This window comes from Bos indicus x Bos taurus, chromosome 3 (genome assembly GCF_003369695.1).
Source record: "Bos indicus x Bos taurus breed Angus x Brahman F1 hybrid chromosome 3, Bos_hybrid_MaternalHap_v2.0, whole genome shotgun sequence".
Classification (NCBI taxonomy): domain Eukaryota; kingdom Metazoa; phylum Chordata; class Mammalia; order Artiodactyla; family Bovidae; genus Bos; species Bos indicus x Bos taurus.
In genome coordinates, this window is record NC_040078.1 from 111,859,664 (window position 1) to 111,884,778 (window position 25,115).

Genomic DNA, 25,115 nt, shown 5'->3' on the forward strand with positions numbered 1-25,115 from the left:
GTAGGTGTTACAAACATCTGATTTAATTTGGTTGAACTCAATACCCATGCCTTTCAGGGGACATCTGGGTGTCCAGATATTATAACAATGGGAGGAACAGGGCTGAACCAGGGGGCACGACAGATATCCCTTACTACTTGAAAATGGAGGTAAAGCTATGCCTTGAATTCCTCCCTGAGCCCTTCTGGGTGTGCAGGTGAGCCTCAGGTAGAGAATAAAAGACAAAGGTGGACAGGAGCCTGGCCACCCCACCGCCACCTTTGTGCACAATCTCATCACCTGTGGGGGCCAACCTGTGTGGATGCCTGGAAGCAGACTTCTTCCCTAAAATATGTCCCCAAATGTTCAGTGAAGGCTTCATTGTTTTATCTTTTTAACGTTAGAAGAATCTTTCAAAGATGACTCTCTTGTGCTGAAAGCATGCTATTTCAGATTCAACAATTCCTTTCGTTTCACCTCTATTTCTTTTTCTTCACTTAACTAGTGGGGAAAAAATTACGCATTTTAATTTTAAAAGCATGTACAATATGATCCCATTTGTATGAAATTATTTCATTGAATATGATCTGAACTACTGATCCTTCCATCTCTTTGTGTGTCAACTGTCAAGAATGATTATTTCTAGATTGCATTGGGTTTTTATTTTTTGCTTTCATCTTTTAAAAATAATAAGCACTTATCATTTCTATAAAAGCAGTAGACCTATTCCTTTTAAAGGATAAAGTCTAGGGTAAGAAGGATCCACATTCTGCTACTTAGAGTTGGATATATTTTCCTCTGTATGTGAATAAATAAATACTGTCTGTCGGTGATCATTCATTGTAAATTTGTGGCAAAGTCTACTCAGAGCCTCAAAGGACCCCAGCCAGAAAGGGAGGAGTTACTGAAAGTTCAGTGTTACTGAAGCAAACTTGGATCTGGTGCCCATGTGTAGTAATACCACTGACACCAGGCTGTGGTTTGTTGTAGGACACCAAGCAAGGAGCCCAGGCTGCTAGTGCGTAAAAAGCCCCAACCCCCCGAAGGCTTTCGGCAAAAGGCTTTTAAAGATAGGGTGATGGAGGCAGGTTGTGAGTAAATGATCAGTGAACATTCTTCTGATTGGTTGGTGGTGAGGTCACTGGGACTCAGCATCATCAAGCTTCTGTTTCCAATCAGTCTGGGGATCTATGTGCCGTAGGCTGCATACAGTTAACTTCTTCCACCTGGTGGGTATTTCAGTATCTGCAAAAAGAGCTCGAAGGACATGGCTCAGAATATTATTTTGGAGAAGGAAATGGCAACCCACTCCACTATTCTTGCCTGGAGAATCCCGTGGACAGAGGAGCCTGGTGGGCTGCTGTCCATGGGGTCACACAGAGTTGGACACAACTGAAGCGACTTAGCACGCATGCATATATGCATTGGAGAAGGAATGGCAACCCACTCCACTTCTCTTGCCTGGAAAATCCCATGAATGGAGGAGCCTGGAAGGCTGCAGTCCAAGGGGTCATTGAGGGTCGGACACAACTGAGCGACTTCACTTTCACTTTTCACTTTCATGCATTGGAGAAGGAAATGGCAACCCACTCCAGTGTTCTTGCCTGGAGAATCCCAGGGACGGGGGAGCCTGGTGGGCTGCCGTCTATGGGGTCACACAGAGTCGGACACAACTGAAGCGACTTAGCAGCAGCAGCAGCAGCAGCAGGAGGAGGCTACAGTTTATCTATAGATAAGATGCAGGTGGAGGACATGGGTGGAGGGAGTCTGTTCTAGGAAGGGCACATAGGATCCTGTTTGGGTACATCAGGAGAAGAAACTGGAGGAGGAGAAAGAGAAGAGACATAAATGAGGCAGACCTGCAGATTAGGGGTAGCCCATGGCTTGGGAGAGTAGGCCCATATTTCTGTGACTGGTCTCCATCACTTTTGCTGGGAATTACTTTATCTTGGAACACCTTGCATGTGCCTGGTGTTCAGCTTCTTTCATATCCTTCCCTGTGCCTAAATCAGCATCATGCATCCAGCATGTGCTCAATAAATGTGTACCGGATGTGCAGTTCCCGGGGGATTCATCCTCCCTCCAGCTCACCTCTTTGTCTTTCAGGCTCACAGGCTTTCAGCTGCCAGCCACCATCGTCAGTGCGGCCACCACCCTCTCTCTGCGCCTCATCAGTGACTACGCGGTCAGCGCACAGGGATTCCACGCCAGCTATGAGGGTAGGTGTCTCGGCCTGGCCTGCGGGAGCCTGGGGTGTGAGGTTCGAATAGCCACAGGCAGGGTTGCGCGGTTCTCAGCTGCCGAGAAGGGCTTCTTCAGATTCAAAGCTTGTGCGTGTCCTAAGGAGGCTGCTTGCTAACCAGTAACTCAGTTACTTAAATTGCTCCTGCCGTGTTTCTAGGAAGCTGAGACTTGAAATCAGACCTCAGCTGCAATTGTTTATCTTGAGGGTCTGGTAACATCTGCTCTCTCCCCTTAACTGGGTTTTGTTGTGTTTCTATTTTTTTAAATTCTGTTTTCTCCTGGGCTTCACTATATTACCAAGTACCTCAACTTGGTTTTGGAAATAAGGGAGATATAAACCCTAAGTAGAAGACATAAAAGAAGTAGCTTGAAATTTTTTTTTGCTCACTATGGTGACTGCAAGGAGTCAGCTTTATATCATTCAGAGGAGAACAATCAATTTTTCTTTAATAGCAGAGATTAGGGTTTCTTGGTTTGAGTTATGCAAATAAGTTCCATTTCTCTCAGCCTGTTTAACTATGGTGTTAGCATTCAAATTAACACTAATATCCTCAGATTATACACTATTATTATTATTAACTTTATTATATTAGTTCAGAAGGTGGTACATCGAGATCGCTGTCATTTCCCTGTGAAATTTACATCTCATTAATAGGTAATTATGCTGCTCTTGGCTAAGACCCACACTGCTATTTTGTGTTGAGATCATTAATAGGCATATTTTAAGACTGTTAATGATAATTAATAACAGCAATGACATAACACCCTAGTAAAGCACGCCAGTTATGTGAAGGCTTTCTTCCTCTTGCCTCTAAGAACTTAATAAGTGATGCTTTCTTGAATGGAATTATAGGAATATAGAAATAGATACCACCTTTGTCTTGGCTAGGAATACATGACAAAAAGAGGGCAAATCCTACCTCCCTTGGCAAAATTCATGCCTGTTGGTATTGGGTGGAGGGGATGCAGTTTGGTGCTTTATCCTAAGTGATTTAGGGCTCCTGAGAAGGAACCTGAGGAGGGGTATCAGTTATTTTTAACTAACGATACTAAGAAGGCTCTAGAGAAAGTTTCACATGCCTTTAATTGAGGGCTTCTGACAGAACTCCAGATTGCTTTAACAGAGAGCTCCTGAAAAGACCTACCTGTCTTTAAAGTGAAGTGTCCTGGGATATCCCAATTCTTTGAAACAAAGACTCGGTTCCTCCCCAAAGCAAGACTGTGATCTTGGTCATCCTGGTTGTGTCCTCAGCCGGATCCTTTGGCTGTTAACCCAAACTAAGTCTCTTGAGTCTCAGTTAATCTCCTGATGAAGAGAGACGTCTTCAGAAGCTTCTTCCACAGTCTTTCAGCTGTGGGGAGGCTGGCGGGGCCTGGGGATGGTGCAGGGAGTGAGTCACAGACACTAGAGCTGGTGGCTGCAGCGATCCCAGGAGGGGCGGGCACACTAGGTGACCTTGTGTGAGATGTCCTCCTTTAGCGATGTTTGTGGATCTGTGTCTGACGCCTGGGCTTTCATGAGGTTTTAGGGAAAAAGTGTCCTATTGATCCCTGACCACACTACCTGCTTTGGGAAACAAAGCCAAGTGCTTCTCCATCAGCCAGAGCAGAGCTGAAGGCACATTCCCAGAGCCCTTTAAAATCAGAGGTTCTAGCCAGGAATTCATGGGAAGGTCTAGAGGGGCATCAAAGGTGTGAAAACCCCTTATAATTAGAAGCCACATAATCAAAATATAAGGGCATGTGCATTTTTTTTTTTTTTCTTGAAAGTGTCCAGAAGAGGGATCAATAAACTATGGCCCACCTGGCTAAATCCAGCTTCTGGCTTGTCTTTGTAAATAAAGTTTTATTAGAACTCAGCCAAGCCCTTTTGCTGTTGTTGTCTATGACTGTCTGTATGTACTACAACTCCAAACTTGAGTTATTGCCACAGAGACCACATGGCTTGCAAAACTGAAAATATTTGCTATCTGGCCCTTTACCCCAAATGTTTGATGACCCCTGGTCTAGAATTGTGCTATCCTGTACAGTAGCCTTTAACCACTTGCCACTTTCATATTTACATGAATAAAACTTTAATAAAACTTAAATTCCTTTTCCCAGTTGCACCAGCCTCCTCTCAAGTGTTGGGTAGCCACGTGTGGCTTGTGGCTCCCATACCGGGCAATATGAGAACGTTTGTATCGCTGCAGAGAATGCTTCTAGATTCCTAGACAGAGCGAGCCGGACTTCCATCGACTCACAAAGGGTCTGTGATTCAATGAGATTACACTTTAAGATAAAGTGGAGGCCAGTAAGTCCCTCCTCCCACCTGCCTGGCGTGGCAGGTAGCAGCCCAGACACATGAAGGATCAATGGTGCAGAAGGAAGGGCCTGCCCTATCTCAGCTGCATAATGGTACTGTGTTATGCTGTGCTAGGTCACTTCAGTCCTGTCCAACTCTTTGCAGCCCCATGGACTGTATGTACCCTGCCAGGCTCCTCTATCCATGGGGATTCTCCAGGCAAGAATGCTGGAATGAGTTGCCATGCCCTCCTCCAGGGGATCTTCTGAACCCCAGGATTAAACCCTTATCTCCTGTGGCTCCTGCATTGCAGGCAGATTCTTAACCACTGAGCCAGCAGGGAAGCCCTTGCATAATGATACCAGATCGCTAAGTCATTGGCATTGAGAAGACAAAGCTTCCAGGTGAGGCCTGGGCAGACCCTGGACAGTGCAAACAGGTTGCTGTGGTTGAGTGACTCTCTGCAGTCACCTGCGCAGGGTTTCCGCCAACTCCACGGTCTGTGTGGCTCTGTCTTTGTGCCTGGCAGAGTGACTCACATGCAGGCATCTGTGCTAACAGGAGAGGCAAGAGCAGGAAAGCCGAGGCTGTGGCTTGATCTCACTGATCTGGCTCGGGACTGGACCATGGGGCAATTTGTGCATCCGGGAAAGTGTGAGTTGCACTGACTTTTGAGATATCCAAAGTGGAGGGGTCAGGAGGGCAGGCGGCAGAGACCAGCAGGGGCAGCCACAGCTGCGGATGAACCATGTGACATGTTACATCCACAGTGGTCAGGGGTCCACTCTATCACTGGACTTCTCAACAAGGCATAAGACAAGCCCCTGTTTAGGGACTTGCTGATTAATACTAGTAGCTTGGCCCTGGAAGTGAGTAACTGGGTGATGCTGGGCAGATTTTTAAACTCTCTGAGCCTCGTTGGAGGGAGGGGGTGATCCAGTGATCCAAAAGATATTGAAGATTTGGCTCTCCGAGGAAGAAGTGAGCCCTCCCCTCCACTCAGAGCCCACCTTAGTCGTTTGTGCTAGACAACAAGCAGACAGGCAGACTGGCTCTAGAGACCCCCTCACCTTCCCCGCATCAGCCCAGGCTGCCCCCAGCCCAGGCAGCCTCCTCACTTGCACCCTTTTGGACATCGCTGGCCCTTTCTAAATGCCATCAGGGCCCACTCTCGTAGCTCCGCTGGCTGACATCCCTGAAAGTCTGCTATCAAAAGCAGTCTCATCCTCCTCCACCCTCCTCGGGAGAGTGAAAAGTACAGATAAGGAACTGAACTGTTGCTAGGGATTTGGGAGAAAGGTGAAGTCAGGTGAAGGGTGTCAGCTCAGAGCTGCTGCTGCTTCAAGGAAAAGATCAAAAAGGCCAATCATCAAAGCCCGAGATGACAGGAGATGCTTGATTCGTAATCCCTGGGGGCAAGAGTGTGGGCTGTGGCCACGGACAGGAGGGAAGAGGATCAACTTGTGTTAAGCGCTGACTGTATGCCAGGCACTTTACATACATTATCTCATTTAATCCCCGAGATAGCCCCACGGACAGACCTCGCTATCTCCATCTTACAGATGTTGGAGCTGGGACTCAGGAGTTTTGTGTTCCGATTAAGGCTACTTGATGACCAGGAGTTTCAAAGTAACTTCTCTGGCTCTAAAGACTATGCTCATCTCCTACTCTGTACTCCCCACAAAACTCCTGAAGGAAAGCAGAGATGGGTGACTCTCTCTTATGGGCAAGTGGATTGGAACTAAGTCAGAAGCAGGGTGGACACAGGAAGCCTGCCTTGGATTCAGCTTCCTGATGTCTGGCTTGGGTCATCTCAGAGAGGCAATAAGAGATATGTCCAGACTCAGCTAAAGTTTCAGATAAAATACAAGATGCCTAATTAATCTGTATTTTATATTATTTAAATTTTGAAAAAAAATTTTTTTAGCATAAGTATATCCCCAAGATGCTTACTCCTTGGAAGGAAAGTTATGACCAATCTAGATAGCATATTCGAAAGCAGAGACATTACTTTGCCAACAAAGGTCCATCTAGTCAAGGCTATGGTTTTTCCAGTGGTCATGCATGGATGTGAGAGTTGGACTTTGAAGAAAGCTGAGCCCTGAAGAATTGATGCTTTTGAACTGTGGTGTTGGAGAAGACTCTTGAGAGTCCCTTGGACTCCAAGGAGATCCAACCAGTCCATTCTGAAGATCATCCCTGGGTGTTCTTTGGAAGGAATGATGCTAAAGCTGAAACTCCAGTACTTTGGCCACCTCATGCGAAGGGTTGACTCATTGGAAAAGACTCTGATGCTGGGAGGGATTGGGGGCAGGAGGAGAAGGGGACAACAGAGGATGAGATGGCTGGATGGCATCACCGACTCGATGGATGTGAGTTTGAGTGAACTCCAGGAGTTGGTGATGGACAGGGAGGCCTGGCGTGCTGCGATTCATGGGGTCGCAAAGAGTCGGACATGACTGAGCAACTGAACTGAACTGACTGATATCCCAAGTATTTCATGGGACATACTTTTTTTAAATTGATGGATAATTGCTTTACAGTATTGTGTTAGTTTATGCCATACATCAACATGAATCAACCATAAGTATACATATTAATATGTCCCCTCCCTCTTGAACATCCCTGCCACCTCCCATCCCATTCCACCCCTCTAAGTTGTCACAGAGCACCAGGTCATGGAACATACTTATACTAAAAAGTTGCATATTCTTTGTCTAAAATTATTTTTTTTGGCTGCATCAGGCCTTAGCTGTGGGCTGTAGTACCTTTTGTTGTGGCACTCGGGCTCAGTAACCCTGAGACACGTGGGGTCCTAGTTTCCTGACTGGGGATTGACCCTGTGTCCCTTGCACTGCAAAAGTGAAGGCACTCAGTCGTGTCTGACTGACTCTTTGCGACCCCATGGACTGTAGCCTACCAGGCTCCTCCCTCCATGGGATTCTCCAGGCAAGAGTACTGCAGTGGGTTGCCATTTCCTTCTCCAGGGGGTCTTCCTGACCCAAGGATTGAACCCGGGTCTCCCACATTGCGGGCAGATGCTTTAACCTCTGAGCCACCAGGGAAGCCCTTGCCCTGCAAGGTGCATTCTTAACCACTGGACCACCAGGGAAGTGCCCAGTGTCCTGTATTTTTATCTGCTATCTGGCTGCCTCATTCCCAGCACTGATCCCCAGGAGTTTTAACCCGACTCATCTCCTCCTCCCCCTCCTCTTCCTGCCCAGACCTGCCCACGTTCCCCTCTGCCCAGTACGGGCCGCCCACTTACTGCAGAGGATGTAGCTTCCCTTCCTCCCTTCTTGTGAGTGTTCATTTGACAGCTCTCTGCACCTTCGCACGTGTGCGCACAGATGCGGATCCATGTGCACTTGGGGTTACACTGTGTGTGTAGTTCTGTAGTCTGGTTAATGAGGCTGACACTTTTCTGTGATAATAAAACAGCCCCGCTTTGTTCTTTCTAATGAATATCAGTGAAGGAGCCATTGTGGTTTGCCTGTACCCCAGCTATTTAACCAGTCATCTTCTGGGGACATTTAAGTGAAGAACATCCTTATACATACAACTTAAACCCTCATCTAATTATCTTAGGATAAATTCTTTGAAGTGCAATTGCTGGGTCAAAGAGTGTGTCGATCTTCCATTTTAATACATAATCCCATGGTATCTGTAGGAAGATCTTACCGGGATATAAGAGGGCCCATCCCTGCTCTTTACCTACATTGCACGTTGGGGAGTTTTAAGTTAGTTTCATTGATTAAAATAGATGTGATGAGATCACATTTGTGGTTATAATTTTCGTCTCTCTGATGATACGGAAGGCTGAGCACCTGTCATCACTTTCCGGCCTTTTGTAGATCATTTTGTAAATTGCCTGTCCCTGTCTCTGCCTACTTTTCTTTTCGGGTGTTAGTATTTTTTTCTTTTCCTTTTTGTAAGTGGTTTTGCATATTAAGGCTGTGAGTTTTATGGGTTTCCTTTTGATGTGCAGCAGTTTTAATTTTTATGTCACCAATTTTTAAATTTTTAATTTCTCTTTGATAATCTACCTTTGGTGTTATGCTTAGAAAGGCCCTTTCCATGCCAAGAGCAGCTAAATCGTCATTTAGATATTCCTCCGATTCTTTCAGCATTTTATTTTTCCATTTTACTTCTAAGTTCCTCTGGAATTCAGCTGTGTTTGTCCTGGTTTCAGGGAGTCTGTCTCTGATTCTCCAATGTTCTCCATGTCCTTCTGTCTGTCTTTCAACGTGTGGAAGCCTCTTGCTTCCCTGATGTGCCTCCCTCCTCCCCAGCCCCCGGGGTGTCTTTCCCTGACACTTTAGTCTTATTGCCCTTTAGACGTTGCTTCTCCCAGCTGAGCCCATGGGCTTCACACCTTTCCCACAAATGACTCTCAGAGATGTAAGGGATTGCTTCTGTCTCTCACAGGCTGATCAACAGACAGACAAGAGTTATAAGCAGATCAGAAATGTCAATTAGAGTCTCTGCAGGTTTTGATGCTTAATCCTGATGGCGCCTTTTGCATTTTAGCAGCATCATTCATAAGCAGTCACTTTGACACTTTGGTGCAAGACAGCCCATCTCTGACCACTGGTTCTCAGTCTGTTAGATTTAACATCTAACAGATGTTAAATTTAATTTAACATTAAATCATCTACATCTAAAAACGGGTATTTCTGTTTTGTTAAATCTATCATCTTGGGTTCTTCCTCTCAAAAATACAAGAGGCTTCCTTAAAAATCAAAATCACTTATTATCCTCACATGGAATCTAGGAGGAAGAGGAACACTTATTTTTGCAAATCGCTGGTTGCCATAATGGAGAGGCTGCATAATACAGTGATTAAGACTTCAGGTTCTGAGTTCCAGCGTTATCTGGAATCAAACCCCATCTCGGCCACTCACTTGCTGTGTGACCTTGGGCCAGTTATTTCATTTCTTTGAGCTCATTGCCTCTGTAAAATCAGCATAAGGATATTACTTCATAAAGTTGTGAAGATTAAAAAGAAAACACACAAATCACATAATGTGCTCAGCACAGGGACTGGCAGATTGTCAGTGTTTGATAAATATCAGCTACTGAGTGAAGCCACCCTCCCCCTAACCTCACTGGACTGAGATTATTTCAGGAGATGCTCACTCTATAAGTCACAGTCCCAGCCCCACCCCAGCGCCCTGACCCTGTGTTTGCATAAAATCCTCAACCCAGTTGTTCATGGTGTGTCTGGGCTGAGGAACAGACCTTGGCTTCTGTGGGGAGGAGCAGAGGTGCCTCCATATCCGTGAGCTCCAGCGCTGCTGGAGAAACCACCCACCTCACAGGAATGAGATTGCGGGCCCTGTCCCCTGGTGGATTGGAGCTAATAGGGCCAATGCCAGCAACTTAGTCTTTTCGTGGCCTCTTTTCTTTGTGTCAGAGATGTTGGCTTTAGGGCTCATGACACTAATGACACATCCAGCAGACCTGAGACTTTGGGGATCGTGGACCTGAAAGTTGTGACTGTCTCCAGACACACACAAATACAAAACACTTTCCCATATATTTTTCATATAATTCAGATGCCCTGAAGCCCATCTGTGAACCATTGGTTCACCTGAAAAACAGCCCAGAGAGGCTGACATAACACATAAGGTGGATGGTAGAGATTCTTGCACTCATCGAGCTGATGTACATTGAGTGCTACTGTGTGCAATGCCCAGTGTTTCAGCTAAGCACCATCCTCACTGTCATGATTTACCCCTGCCACCCCTACCCACCCGCCTGCACAAAGGGAAGCCAGCAGGGAGGAGCTCAATTTAGTGCCGCTTCTTAGTGAGCTTTGCTCCCAGTGCAAGCCTGTTATGTCACCTCTGCCTGCATTGCAGGCAGATTCTCTGCCATTTGAGTCACCAAGGAGGGCCCATACGGACCACAGCATCATGGAACTGGGTCAAATAGACACATCCTCGAGGGACAGATGGATAGAAATGGAGCTCCCTGTTGTTGCTCTACCAAGAGAAGCAGGTTGGGACAGAGTGTTCTTTCCTGGGTTTTGGAGGGGGAGAGGGGTGGAGGTGATCATGTCACTTTGCACACCAGGAAATTGAGGTCCAGAGAAAAGGACCCTTCCTGGTTTTATACACTCCTGTAATTAGACCTGCTGACTCCCCTCTCCTGGCCTTTCTGACAATTTCCTCGTTTTGAAAGAGTTCCCCGATTTGGGGGCATTCTGCAGACATCTCAAAATTGGACTAATGGAAGCTATTTGACCATATACATACATACACTGAATATGCAATTTGTACCATTTGGGCCATCGGTTGGTTGCAGGGAGGTGGTGAATATCCATTTCCTCTGCCCGGGAGGGGATGGTGTGTGCTTCCTGAGTGAACTTGCTCCATTTCCAAGGGCTCTGGCTTGGGAGTTGGAGAACATTCTTTTTAATCAATACAGTGGAGTAGCAAATTAATACACAGAGATGTGACATTTGAGACAAATTGGGCAGCACTTCTCCGTAAGTGGGGAGTCAGGATGAATTTCATATCACGTCCTCAGTAATCCCACAAATAGTTCATCATGAATAGTGATATTTTGGTTAACATAGCTTGAAGATGACATCATACCAGATTCTAGTGCCCTGACCCTTCTTGTGTCAAGGTGTCAGAAGACAGCTTGATGAAGGAGAAGATGCGTTTTCAGGTGGCCAGATGACTTGCAGGTAACAGGTGCATCCACTTTACTTCTCTGGCCCTGTCCATTCATTCTTTATTTCAACAAATATATACTGTACACTTGCTTTATGCCAGGTTTTAAGGTAGACTTTGAGCAATATGAGTGAATAATAAGTGGCCCTCATCTTCAAGGAGCTCTGAGACCTACAGTGAGTAAGAGCAGAGGAAGGGAATCCAGGAAGAGGTAGCTTCAACCCTGGCCAGCTCTGACACCTGTGCATCTCCCAACCTCCCTGAGCTGGTTTCTTGCAAAAGAGAAATTGCAGTGTCCACTTCAATGATTTGTAATGAGGGCCATAGGAGTCGTAAGTCAATAAGAAAAAAAAAATATTGTATATTCATGTAAAAATGTGGAATCTAGAAAAATAGTAGAGATGAATTTGTTTGCAAGACAGAAATAGAGACACAGATGTGCTGCTGCTGCTAAGTCGCTTCAGTCGTGTCTGACTCTGTGCGACCCCACAGATAGCAGCCCACCAGGCTCCACCATCCCTGGGATTCTCCAGGCAAGAGCACTGGAGTGGGTTGCCATTTCCTTCTCCAATGCATGAAAGTGAAAGTGAAGTCGCTCAGTAAGTGTCCGACTCTTCGTGACCCCATGGACTGCAGCCTACCAGGCTCCTCCGTCCATGGGATTTTCCAGGCAAGAGTACTGGAGTGGGTTGCCATTGCCTTCTCCGACACAGATGTAGAGATCAAAAATATGGACACTAAGGGGAGAAAGAAAGGGTGGAATGAATTGGGAGACTGGGATCCATATATGTATATGTGTGTGTGTGTGTGTATGCATATATAGATATATACATGTATGTGTATTATGTATATAGACACTAATACGCATGTGTGTGTGCTCAGTCACTCAGCAGTGTTTGACTCTTTGTGACCCCATGGACTGTAGTCCACCAGGCTCCTCCGTCTATGAAATTTTCCCACGCAGGAATACTGGAGTGGGTTGCCATTTTCTACTCCAGAGGATCTTCCTGACCCAGAGATTGAACCTGTGTCTCCTGCATTGGCAGGTGGATTCTTTACCACTGAGTCACCTGGGAAACCCATACACTTATATATGTAACTGCCTTACAAACAAGTTCATATGTATATATATAACTACTGAGAACCTAATGTATAGTACAGGGAACTCTACTTAATGCTCTGTAGTGACCTAAATGGTAAGGAAATACAAAAAAGAGGGGCTGTATATATACATATAGCTGATGCACTTTGCTGTACAGCAGAAACTAACACCACATTATAAAGCAACTATACCCTGGGAAAAGGAAAGGTTAATGGCTGGAAAGTGTCCAGTACAGTCTCCAGTCAAGAAACATGCATTCCTTGCCCAAGTGGAGGACGCTGCTCTCATGCCTGGTTGGCTGTTTGGGTATCAAGTCTGCGTCCTGCTGTGTCCCTCTTGTGTGACCTTGAACGAGGCTCTGAGCCCCTCAGCTCCCTTCTATGGGACATGGGATCATTCTGTCTTCCTTTCAAGGAGGGAGTGAGCATTTGTGGTAAGGTACAGAAAGCACCTAGCATGACATTTGGCACATAGTAGGTGCCACATCAAAGGACGCTCTTATAATAGGGCCTGGTGTGTTTTGTAGGGATGAAAAAAAAAATATTTCCTGTGACAAAATCTTTTGTCAAGCTTTGTGGGTCTCCAAGAGCAAGGAATGTCTCCTATGTTTTTTATTTCTTCTTTCACTGCAAAGCCTTAGTCTGGGGCTTGGCACACAGTAGGGGTGTTGCAATACTAGCCACTGCTTGCCTGTCCTAACCTGAGTTTCTGCTAGTCCATATCAGGCTTTTGTGCAAACTAGCACAACTGGCCACCCTGAGGGGTCATGTGAGTGTACAGCTTAGTGGGCGGACTAGAGGCTGAGTTTCAGTTCTCATCGCCCCTCTGCCTGGGCACCGTTTGGCAGTACTCAACCTGAGTAGTTGTACATGGTGCCCTTGCTCCAAGGCTCTCCTCTTAGGAGTCTACAGTTACCCACTGTCCAACAGCAGATTCAAAGAGTCATTAGAGGCAGGGTGCAAGGATCTCAGGGAGCTTTCACTTAAAACGCTCTAATTACTTCCCAGATGGAGAGTGCAAACTCCTTACCTGGCCCTCAAAACCTGGCATCAGCTGCACCTCCATCCCCTTCCTCTTCCAGCCACACTAGCTTTGTTGGTCTTCGGATACACCATGCTCTGTCTCCCCACCCACCCTCCAGACATGCTGAGTCCCTCTACTGAACCTTCCCCACCCACCCAGCCACTCTTCTCTGCCTCGTTGTTTCCTTCCAGTCTGTTTAAACCAAATCCAGAGACTGCCCCTGGTGCCCAGTACTCCCTTACTTTCCTTCTTTGCTCCCATGCGTCTCCTCTGGTCACCAGCATCCTTGTGTATTTCCTGTTCCATGTGTGCCTTCTCCCCTCTGGTGTATGTTCCTTGACAGTGGAGAGAACTGAGACAAAAGCTCAGGGTCCAGAGGAAATATCCACTCTCGGCTCAGCCAGTTAGGAGCTAGTGTGGGACTTTGAGCAGCTCACTTAACCTCCTCTGACCTCCACTGTCACAGGGACAATAATAATAGTAATCCCTACTCTGTTGGATCATTGCTGGGAACAAATGAGAGAGCACATGTCAAGGGTTCCTGACGTGCCTGGTGTGGGATAAAAACTGAGAAGGCAGACGTGTGGGCTCTTACGATCACTGTTCACAGCTGCACCTAGCCCAGGATCTGACGTCTGGTAGATGCTCAGTAAATAATGATGGAATAAATGAGTGGACAGGGGTCATTTCACCCAGTGTAACAGAAAGAGATTTGCTTAGGGTACCCTGGACTGTCAGGAAGATCCCCTGAAGTAGGAAATGGCAACCCACTCCAGTATTCTTGCCTGGAAAATTCCATGGACAGAGGAGCCTGGTGGGCTACAGTCCATGGGGTCACAAGAGTTGGACATGACTGAACGTGCACACCATCTGTCCATCCACCTGGGACTGTGTCCCATTGAATTCAAGATGTCTTCAGTAAAAGATTCAGTTTTGTTGTATGTACCACTCAGAAAGAAAAAAAAAATGCTCCCGACTGAAGTATGACATGCCATCGATTTTAAGATACATCCTAATTTCAAAAATATTAAAATATGGAAAATTGTACTCCCTGGAATTGATGAAGGATGATAATGGCTTAATTGCTTTTGACCACCCTTCACCCCATTTGGGGTGGACTCATCACTCTGACCTCTTCTCCGACCCACAGCTCTCCAACCATCAGGCTCCTCCTTTTCAACATTCAGGTGATGGCTCTCGCTGGACATGTGATCACCTCTTAATTCATTCTCTCAGCTCCAAGTCTCATTACTTCTCAATTTTCTGCATTGAACTCTATTTAACACCTATTAGCACAGGTCTTGAGCTGATAAATGACCTTCTTGTGGGAGGCAGTGGGATGCCTCAGTCTTGATCCTGTTTTTCGTATCTGTGCTGAAGACAGGGGAACCCATGGAACCCAAACACTGGTCCCTCAGGACCACTGCCAGCCCCCTGCCAGCCCCTCCCATAAGGGCTCCCAAGGCACCAGGAATACCATTGGATGGGGACCTGAATGTGATTGCTCCCGCTTGGATGGGAGATGAGAGTGTCAGCCTTCAGCTGCTCCTCTGGCTGTGACTGTGGCTGGATATACTCACCTGTCTCCTTCCTGTGGAGTTGGGTCAGGTGACCCTATCAGAGCTTCCTCCACTGACCTGTCCTGGAGGCCAGGGGACACATGCCCTTCCACTGTCTCTTGCTTGTGGGAACCTATTTCCCACTCGTGAGTCAGTCATCAGCAGGGAGAGAACACTTCCAAATAGAAGTATCAGGATTGAATATTCCCATCCCATGGCTTTCTATTAATTGATAATCTGGGTGTGATTAGCCACTGATTTGACTCATTCTTTCCAGCCTTACCCTTCATTAGTGTGGATAACTGAGGTTTGGACCTGCTGCTATTTCATTGAGCAGCAAGAGAGAGAAGCACTTAGGGCTCTGATCTGGAGATTTGGTGGTGGGCAGATGACCTCTCTCCTTCCCCTTTCCACCCTGTGGAATGGTGGGTGTTGTTTCCTTGTATGTGCTCTGGATCTCTGAGCCCAGGGCCAACCGCTGAGATGAAGAAAACGAAGGGACCAGCTCTTGAGCGCCCTCAACATGACAGGTTCAGATATGCAATGGGAGCTTTGAAGGCATTGCTACACCACTGGCAAGCAAGACCTTAGGAATTCCCACTGTATACAGAGGGAAGAAGGTACAGAGAGGTTAGTTACCTTGCCTGAGGTTATACAGCACCTAAAGGTCATGCTGTATTGAAGGCAGGAGGAGAAGGGGATGACAGAGGATGAGATGGTTGCATGGCATCAGTGACGTGATGGACATGAGTTTGAGTAGGCTCCGGGAGTTGGTGATGGACAGGAAAGCCTGGCGTGCTGCCGTTCATGGGGTCGCAAAGAGTCAGACATGACTGAGCGACTGAACTGAACTGGTCACGCACAGTTTGAAAATCGGTTTGTTTCCAAAGCCCACCTCTTTCTACTTGATGCTGCCTTCCCAGATAAGCCCCATATACAGCAGGGGTCCCCAACTCCCTGTTAGGAACCAGGATGCACAGCAGGAGGTGAGCAGCTTCATCTGTATTTATAGCTGATCCCCATCACCTGCCTTACCATCTGAGCTCTGCCTCCTGCTGGATTGGCAGCAGAATTAGATTCTCATAGGAACTTGAGTCCTAACCCAAAAGTCAAGGTGGAATATCTTGAGACCCTGGTGGCTCAGATGGTAAAGAATCCACCTGCAATGCAGGAGACCTGGGTTCAATCCCCGGTAGGGAAGATCCCCTGGAGAATAGAATGGCTATCCACTCCTGTATTCTTGCCTGGAGAATCCCCATGGATAGAGGAGCCTGACAGGCTACAGTCCATGGTGTCACAGAGTCGGACACAACTGAGCGGCTAAGCATAGCACAAATGTAATTGCTTGAGTCATCTCAAAGCCATCCCCTCCTCCCTGGTCCATGAAACAGGTCCCTGGAGCCAAATAGGTTGGGAACCGCTGCCATATAGTTCTCTGAGTCTATCCCACCCATGTCTCCTGACCCCAGAGAAAGGAGGGGCCATAGAGAGGGGGGCGGGGGCGGCTGGCCCATGACACTGAAGCACCTCCAGGGCCGACTGTCCTCAGCTGGGCCTTGCTGAGGACCCTGCAGCTACCAAGGGACCCTGTCCTGTGGGGGATGGCTTCACTTCCATGCTCTTCACCTCCCTTCCAGCTCTTTACGTCCTGCCCCTCCCACAAGACCTGTATCCAGCCCCAGATTAGGAGTGATGCAGATCAGGCTTGATCATGTGTTAAATTACCAGGAGTTGGCCTTGTGATGTGAAGGGGTGCAGAGGGATGGGCAAGCCAAGCCCTTTCCAGCCTCAGGACCCCCGCACACTGTTTCCTTGCCTGTACTGCCGCACTCCAGAGACCTCATGGCTCTGCCTGTCCTCGTGTTCAGTTCTCTGGTCAAACATCCCATATCAAAGAGGCCTTTCCTGATGACACTATATAACACAGCTGCCCCCACTCCACCACTCCCAGTCACCCGCGCCTCAACATATAATACAATTATCTGCCTATTTGCTTACTGTCTGTCTCTGCTACCAGAATGTGAGTTCCCTGGGGTCAGGGTCTTTGTCTCTTCTTCATTGCTGTTGCTGGTCTTTGATGAACCTTCAGTGACTAGAACAGGTTCTGATGCATATTAGGTGCTTAATAAATATTTGGTGAATGAATGAAATCGAAGGCCAGAAGAAAGAAAGAATGTGTGTGTTTGATTTCCTGCAAGAAATCCTAATGAGTGGAAAGGTATTAATAAAGGATGAAAAGCTAGAGCAGCAGCTGGATGTGGGTCAGGGGTCAGTTCATGCAGGACCTGAGAGGTGCCAGAAGGAGTTTGGGCTTAATTCACAGAGACAGCCAGCTCTTCACCAAAGTGTATTCTATTTTTGGCTGTGCTGGGTCTTCAATGTTGCATGAAGGCTTTCAGGGGCTTCTCTTTGTTGCAGGACGTGGGCTTCTCACTGCAGTGGCCTCTCCGGTGGAACATGGGCTCTAGAGGGCGCGGGTTCAGTAGTTGTCCTGAGGCATGTGGAATCTTCCTGGACTAGGGATCAAACCCATGTCCCCTGAGTTGGCAGGCAAATTCTTAACCACTGGACCACCAGGGAAGTCCCCACCAAAGAGTTTTAGGCAGGGAGGTGATGTCGTGAGATACCTGCTTTAGAGATGGTGAGGAGGGTAGGGGACGACTGGAGGCGAGGAAGCCAGTCACAGGCGGGGACCTTTGTCCAGCACAGAACATGCCTGGACCGTTGTCAGCCCCGGAGAGGCTACCAGGACAGAGAGGGAGCCAGCAGGGCTCACATCACACTGGCCACATTCCCTGTGGGTGGGCACCTAAGCTGGCTATAACAGAAGGAATGACCCACAGATGGAGCAGTTTGGCTTCCCCAGTAGCTTAAACAAAAACATTTATATTCTTGTCTGTCCTACAGACATTCTTGATGTGCCTGTAGGTCATTGAACAAGCGCACCTTAAGAGTCCCAGTGAAGAGATGAATGTTCAAGGGTGGGGTTTTCTAGTGATGAGTGATGTGGATGAAGTTCTTGAGATCATACTTGGAAATTTGACAGATGATTCCAAGCAAATGCACTGGACGATGAGGATTATAAGGATGACAGCGAATGCTAACATTGCTTCAGCTCTTACCAGGTGCCCGACTCTTATAAGTGCCTTACATTTTAGCCTTTAATCCTTACAGCAATCCCGAGGCATGCACCATTATTATCCCCGTTTTGCTGAGGCACAGAAAACTTAAGTAACTTGCTTGAGGTCACACAGCTACTTAAGAGGTAGAATGTGGGCTTGACCCCAGGCATTTGGCCATCAGCCTGCAAAAAAGAATAAGATAATTTCACATAATTGAGATTATTGAATCAAAGTAAAATATCCCACTACGGTAGAGAGCAGTGCCAAGGTTTGTACTTTAGTGTGTGTGTTCATTCACATCCAACTTTTTGTAACCCCATGGGCTGTAGCCCGCCAGGCTCCTCTGTCCATGGGATTTTCCAGGCAAGAATACTGGAGTGGGTTGCCATTTCCTTCTCCAGGGGATCTTCCCAACCTAGGGATCAAACCCGTGTCTCCTGCAGCTCCTACATTCTCAGATGGGCTCTTTACCACTAAGCCACCTGGGAAGCCCTTGTACTTTAGAGAACCTAACAAAAAGAAAATGATGCGCTAATTTGACTATATTCAAATGTTAAAAGTTCTGTACAATGAAAAGTGTATATATATAAATAGGGACTTCCCTAGTGGTCCAAGTGGTTAAGAATCTACCTGCCAATGAAGGAGACCCAGGTTCGATCCCTGGTCTTGAGAGATGACACACGCCGCCAGGCAACTAAGCCTGTGTGCCACAAAGACTGAGCCCAAGCTCTGCAACATGAGCAGTCATCACGGTGAGAAACCCAGACCCCACAACTAGACTGAAGCCCACGCTCAAAAGTAGAGAAAGCCTGCAGGTGGCAATGAAGACCTGGTGCAGCCAAAAAAAAAAAATCAAAAAATGGAAAGAGACACAGTTGACTGTTGAATAGTATTATGCCAGCTAAAGCAGGAAAGGGTTCATCTCAATATTATGTAACCAGCCTGTCCAGAGTGGTAAGAAAGATATGTGGAGTTCATCTCAGAGGGAATCGAGACAGCAACTCAATACACAGGAAAGCGATTTTGACTCTCTAGTAATGAAAGTCAGGTCAAACTTGTAAAAACAATGAGACAACACCTTGAAGAAAGTGAACGTCGCTCAGTCGTGTCCCACTCTTTGCAACCCCATGGACTATACAGTCCATGAGATCTTCCAGGCCAGAATACTGGAGTGGGTAGCGTTTCCCTTCTCCAGGGGAATCTTCCCAACCCAGGGATCAAACCCAGGTCTCCCACATTGCAGGCGGAGTCTTTCCCATCTGAGCCACAGGGGAAGCCCTTATCCCTAGGCAATTAGCTCAAAAAGCCTTGCGAGGACATGATACAGTGCTGGGGTGTTTGCAGAAAAGTGGGCATGCTCACACGTTGCTGGTGGCGATGGAAATGAGTCCTCTGGGGATCCAACTTGACAACATGTGTCAACAGTCATAAAGTACTCATGTCTTTTGACACAGTAATTCTCCTCCTGGGATTATATCCTACAGAAATAATTCAGCAGAAGAGGAACGTTATATGCATGAAAGTGTTGATTTCAGCATTATTTATAATGAGGAAAAATTGGAAACTGTAAAAACGTCCAACAATAGGGGAACAATCAGGAAAATTATGGTCTATCTACCTAATGGATTCATGCAGCCATTTACAATTATAATAGCATTATTTAGTAATCTAGAAAGATGTTTATGATATTATTTTTCAGTGAAAAAAAGCAGAATGCAAAAATGTTTCCCCATATTTATTACAACTGTGGAAAGTAGGTCTTCTGTGGACAGGAACTAGATGGAAGTTAAAAAGGAAAGAATTGATATGGGAGCGCAGTGAGATTGTGGGTGAGTTTTTTTAAAAGTCACCTCTTTGTGGCTGCTCTAGTGTGATTGTGTGATAAAGAACAAATGGGAGAAAATCCAAACTCAAAGAGTAAACCAAAATCAACAGCAGTGAAGTCCTGGTTTATGTGAAAACGACATAGAGGTTTCAGCTGGCTGGGAATGAGGTGAGCCAAATATCACATGGCTGGATGGATAGAGATATGGACTCCCTGCATAATAAAGCAGTGATCAGGATGAGGTGTTTTTGAGGGTCTGGGACTGTAAGTCCCATAATACCCAGCACACAGTAGGTGTTTCAGAGGAATGAATGAGAGGAGTAATGATCCCACAAAGAATGATTAAAGAGAAGGCCTGGTTGTGACTTGAGAACTAGCCACAGAAAAGACAGTATTTTTTTTTTCTTTTTTTCTGAATTGCTCCAAAAAGCCAAGTAATGCCCAATGCATAGATGTTAGAGGTAAGTGAATTTCAGCCAAGAATCAAGAAGAAATTTTACGTTGCCTTAATTATCATAATCTTGATTAGGCTGCCTTGTGACGGAATGAGTTCCTCATCTCTGGAGGTAATCAAACAAGGGTTTGATTTATGAAGATCTGCCAGAGATGCTATTAGCATACTTCTCAAAGTAGAGTGTGCATTGGATTTGATCTTAATATCCCATCAGTGGTAAGATACACTATTATTTTATGTACCACTGAGAAAGAAAAAATACCCTTATGCCTGTGCATTTACACACACAAGGGGGGCAGAGTGAGTCAAATGTGAATGGATGTTTTTAAAAACCAGGAAACTTCAGAGGCAGGTCCTGCTGGTGGCCTACACACTAGCTAGCTTCAGCACCTAGTCCCCAGATGCGTGCACACATGTTCTTTTCCTAATGGAGATATTTTGGTGTGAGCAGCTTGGCTGAATTGGCTAGTGTGTTTCCCTAAATGCCTTCTAAAACTCTTGACAAATCTAAGAGTCGCTAATTCAATGGCTCTGTGGTTCTGTAACTCACTACTTTAAATCCTCAATTCACTATCTATTAATTCAATTGACTTTGATTGCAAAGCATTTTCTAATCTCTGGTATTGGCCTGGATCCTGCCAATCAAGTCCCATTGACTCTGAGACAGCAGTGATACAGGCACACGCCTGGTACCCCTATCCCACAACCCTCTCCTGACCCACATTCCAGCACCCGTGGAAGTGTGGCAGTCTTGTGTGATCTCAGAGGCTGCAAAGGGCTTGAGAAGGCAAGGCAGGGCGGCCTCACCTGGAGCATCAGCCTTGCTCAGGCACAGGTAAGCCTAGACCCAGCACCTTTCACTTTGCCAGTTTCCCACCCTCTTCTGGAGACAGAGGAAAACAGAAAGCTTCCAGGCCAGTGGAATGAGCTTGCATTTTGCAACCAAATAGTTCTTGGGTCAATCTGCCATGCAGCACGTATCATCTAGGGAATGCTTTATAATATCTCAGAGCCTCAGTTTTCTCATCTGTAGAATGGAGTTAATATATGAGCGCAGTGAGAGAACACCTGTGCTCATCCATAGCTAAGCTCAAATGCAGTCAAGTGTGCTCCTCCTCCAAGGCCCCTTCTTGCTCTGGGACCCCATGACCACATGCAAGTCTTCTAAGGCTTCCTTGTCCATCTCAAATGGAGGATGAGATGTGGGACAATTCACTTCCTGCCTTGGGAGATATGTCTGGGAGGCTGTGGTTGCAGCAGCTCCACCCTTCGAGAGCTGGGGAGAGCATTCTCTTTTCTATGCAGCGTACTCAGCTGTCTTGGAGATCAGCATGGACTCTGCTGTGAGGCAGCACGTGAACTGGTTGGCTTCTGCTTGAGGCTTCTTGGGACACAGAGTAGATTTCGTGGTATCTCACTGTCTAGTCAAGTACAAACAGAAGAAAATGTCCCAACTGGTGTAAAGTTATGGAAAACCTAGCCTTTTGGTTCATTCATCCATCCATCCATCCATCCAACCATAGTTCAGCTCAGCTCAGTCGCTCAGTCATGTCCAACTCTTTGCGACCCCATGGACTGCAGCACGCCAGGCCTCCCTGTCCATCACCAACTCCCAGAGTTTACCAAAACTCATGTCCATTGAGTCGGTGATGTGATCAAACCATCTCATCCTCTGTCATTCCCTTCTCCTCCTGCCTTCAATCTTTCCAAGCATCAGGATCTTTTCAAATGAGTCAGTTCTTCACATCAGGTGGCCAAAGTATTGGAGTTTCAGCTTCAACATCAGTCCTTCCAATGAATATTCAGAACTGATTCCCTTAAGGATGGACTGGTTGGATCTCCTTGTAGTCCAAGGAACTCTCAAGAGTCTTCTCCAACACCACAGTTCAAAAGAATCAATTCTTCAGTGCTCAGCTTTCTTTATAGTCCAACTCTCACATCCATACATGACTACTGGAAAAACCATAGCCTTGACTAGATGTACCTTTGTTGACAAAGTAATGTCTCTGCTTTTTAATATGCTGTCTAGGTTTGTCATAACTTTCCTTCCAAGGAGTAAGCATCTTTTAATTTCATGGATGCAGTCACCGTCTGCAGTCATTTTGGAGCCCCCCAGAATGTAATGTCTGTCACTGTTTCCCCGTCTATTTGCCATGAAGTGATGGGACCAGATGCCATGATCTTAGTTTTATGAATGTTGAGTTTTAAGCCAGATTTTTCATTCTCCTCTTTCACTTTCATCAAGAGGCTCTTTAGTTCTTCACTTTTTGCCATAAGGGTGGTGTCATTTGCATATCTGAGGTTATCAATATTTCTCCCAGCAATCTTGATTCCAGCTTGTGCTTCCTCCAGCCCAGCATTTCTCATGATGTACTCTGCATATAAGTTAAATAAGCAGAGTGACAATATACAGCCTTGAGGTACTCCTTTTCCTATTTGAACCAGTCCATTGTTCATGTCCAGTTCTAACTGTTGCTTCCTTCCTGATGTCTCAAGAGGCAGGTCAGGTGGTCTGGTATTCCCATCTCTTTCAGAATTTTCCATGGTTTATTGTGATCCACACAGTCAAAGGCTTTGGCATAGTCAATAAAGCAGAAATAGATGTTTTTCTGGCACTCTCTTGCTTTTTTGATGATCCAGCGGATGTTGGCAATTTGATCTCTGGTTCCTCTGCTTTTTCTAAAACCAGCTTGAGCATCTGGAAGTTCACAGTTCACGTATTATTGAAGCCTGGCTTGGAGAATTTTGAGCATTACTTAGCTAGCATGTGAGATGAGTGCAATTGTGCGGTAGTTTGAGCCTTCTTTGGCATTGCCTTTCTTTGGGATTGGAATGAAAATTGACCTTTCCCAGTCCTGTGACGACTGCTGAGTTTTCCAAATTTGCTGGCATATTGAGTGCAGCACTTTCACAGCATTATCTTTTAGGATTTGAAATAGCTCAACTGGAATTCCATCACCTCCACTAGCTTTGTTTGTAGTGATGCTTCCTAAGGCCCACTTGACTTCACATTCCAGGATGTCTGGCTCTAGGTGAGTGATCACACCATCGTGATTATCTGGGTTCATTCTATACTCCAAAGCCAAATTTATCCAACCAGAAACATGCCTTGAATACGTACTCTGAATGGGGCCTGGGAAACACAAGTGGACAAGACCCAATCCTTGACCTTGGACAACCATGATCTAGTTGGGGATACGGATAAGAAATCACACAGCTGTGATGCAGTGTGGTGTGATCACTGCCTGAGAATTGTGGACCTGGGGCACAGTGGTTGCTTGCTTAGGTTCTAGGCGGGTTCCATACAACCTTGTGCTTGCGCTTAGTCGCTCAGTCATGTCCCACTCTTTGCAACCCTATGGACTGTAGCCCCCACAGGCTCCTCTGTCCATGGAATTCTCCAGGACAAGACAATTCTCCAAGATACGGGAGTGGGTTGACAGTCCCTTCTCCAGGGGATCTTCCCGACCCAGGGATCAAACCCAGGTCTTCTGCATTACAGGCGGATTCTTTACTGTCTGAGCCACCAGGGACCTACTGGCTGACCACCAGGCTGAGTCACCAGCACCCTCCACCTGCAAACCCCAAGGCGAGAGTTTGCCTGGTGCGCTTGAAGAACACAGATAAGGCCGTGTGTCCAGAGTAGAGCGGTGGTGGGGAGAAGTAAGAGTTAATGAAGTCAGAGAGAAGAAGGGACCAGATCAGACATGGGTTCTGCATGATGGGAAAGACTCAGCTTTTACTCTGAGCGTGATGGGGCTCCCTGGCAGGTTCTGAGCCGAGGATGGCCTGATCTGATCTGCAAAGGAGGGCGAGGGTGTGGGCAGGGAGACTGGTGGGAGTTGGCTGCAGCGATGCAGGTGATAGATGAGGGGCCCTAGACAATTGCAGTAGCAGTGAAGGGCATGACGAGGGGGCCAGTTCCAGGTAGATTTTGCAGGTGGAGCCCGCAGAGTTGGCTGGTGGATTGGATGTGGGTGTTAGGGAGAAATCAAGGTAGCTTTGGGGTTTTGGCCAGAGCAGCTGGCAAGTGTGGAGCTGCCCTTAACTGAGACAGGGAGCCTGTGGGTGGACAGGCTTGGGGTGCAGAGATGGGGAGCTCTGTTGGAACTGTTAGGTGGGAGATGCTTGCGTGGCATCAGGAAGACCTGGTGTTTAGGCAGGTGAATGGAGAGAGCCTGTCTGTGGGTATAAGTTGGAGCCTCTGCCCACATAAAGCTATGAGGCAGATGACTTTGAGAAGGGGTAGAGAGAGAAAAGAGATTTGTTTTACTCCCCAAACTGCATTTGTCCAGGATACTTAGAGAGGGCCCATCACCCCTTTTCCCCAGGCATGCCTGTGGGAACCAGTTATGTCTGTTTCCTGGTTCTCTCAGTGGCTGTCACTTCAGTTCCTCCCAGAGATCTGGGAGAGGGCAGGGCAGCTTGCAGAGGACTGTGGACCAAGGGCAGTGTTGGCCTTGGCAGACGACAGCTGGTCTCCACCCCGAGGGCTTACCAGCTCCCTCCGTCTCTTCTGGAGGCAGCGCCCAGCATCCAGCATGCGCTCAGGAAACGCTGGCTGAGCAGACAGATACAGGATCTTGGGAGAGTGGGAGAGCTGGTGGGTTCTGCCTCCAGGTCCAGAGAGGATGCTGTGGTGCTGAGAAGACGCCCCTCAGAGCAGCAAGGCAGGCTGTGTGGGTGCTGGGGGGTTGGGGCAGTGCAGACAGAGGATCGCCTGCAGCACAGGGAGCCAAAGCTCATCCCTGCCTGGCGGCACCTGCTGCCTGGGGAACTTTGGATTGAAAAATCCATCACGGGTGTGACAGTGAGTGATAATACTTGAAAGGAAATCCGC

At 46.9% G+C, this 25,115-nt stretch overlaps 1 protein-coding gene across 4 annotated transcripts in view; it reads left to right on the forward strand.

The window, feature by feature from the left end:
* Positions 1–25,115, forward strand: part of CSMD2 (CUB and Sushi multiple domains 2) — a 689,612-nt gene that overhangs the window by 123,437 nt on the left and 541,060 nt on the right. For all 4 annotated transcript variants that reach the window (XM_027537925.1, XM_027537922.1, XM_027537923.1 and 1 more), the window contains exon 3: positions 2,086–2,198. In XM_027537925.1, coding sequence (XP_027393726.1) covers positions 2,086–2,198 — 113 coding nt within the window. The remainder of the gene's footprint in view (positions 1–2,085; positions 2,199–25,115) is intronic.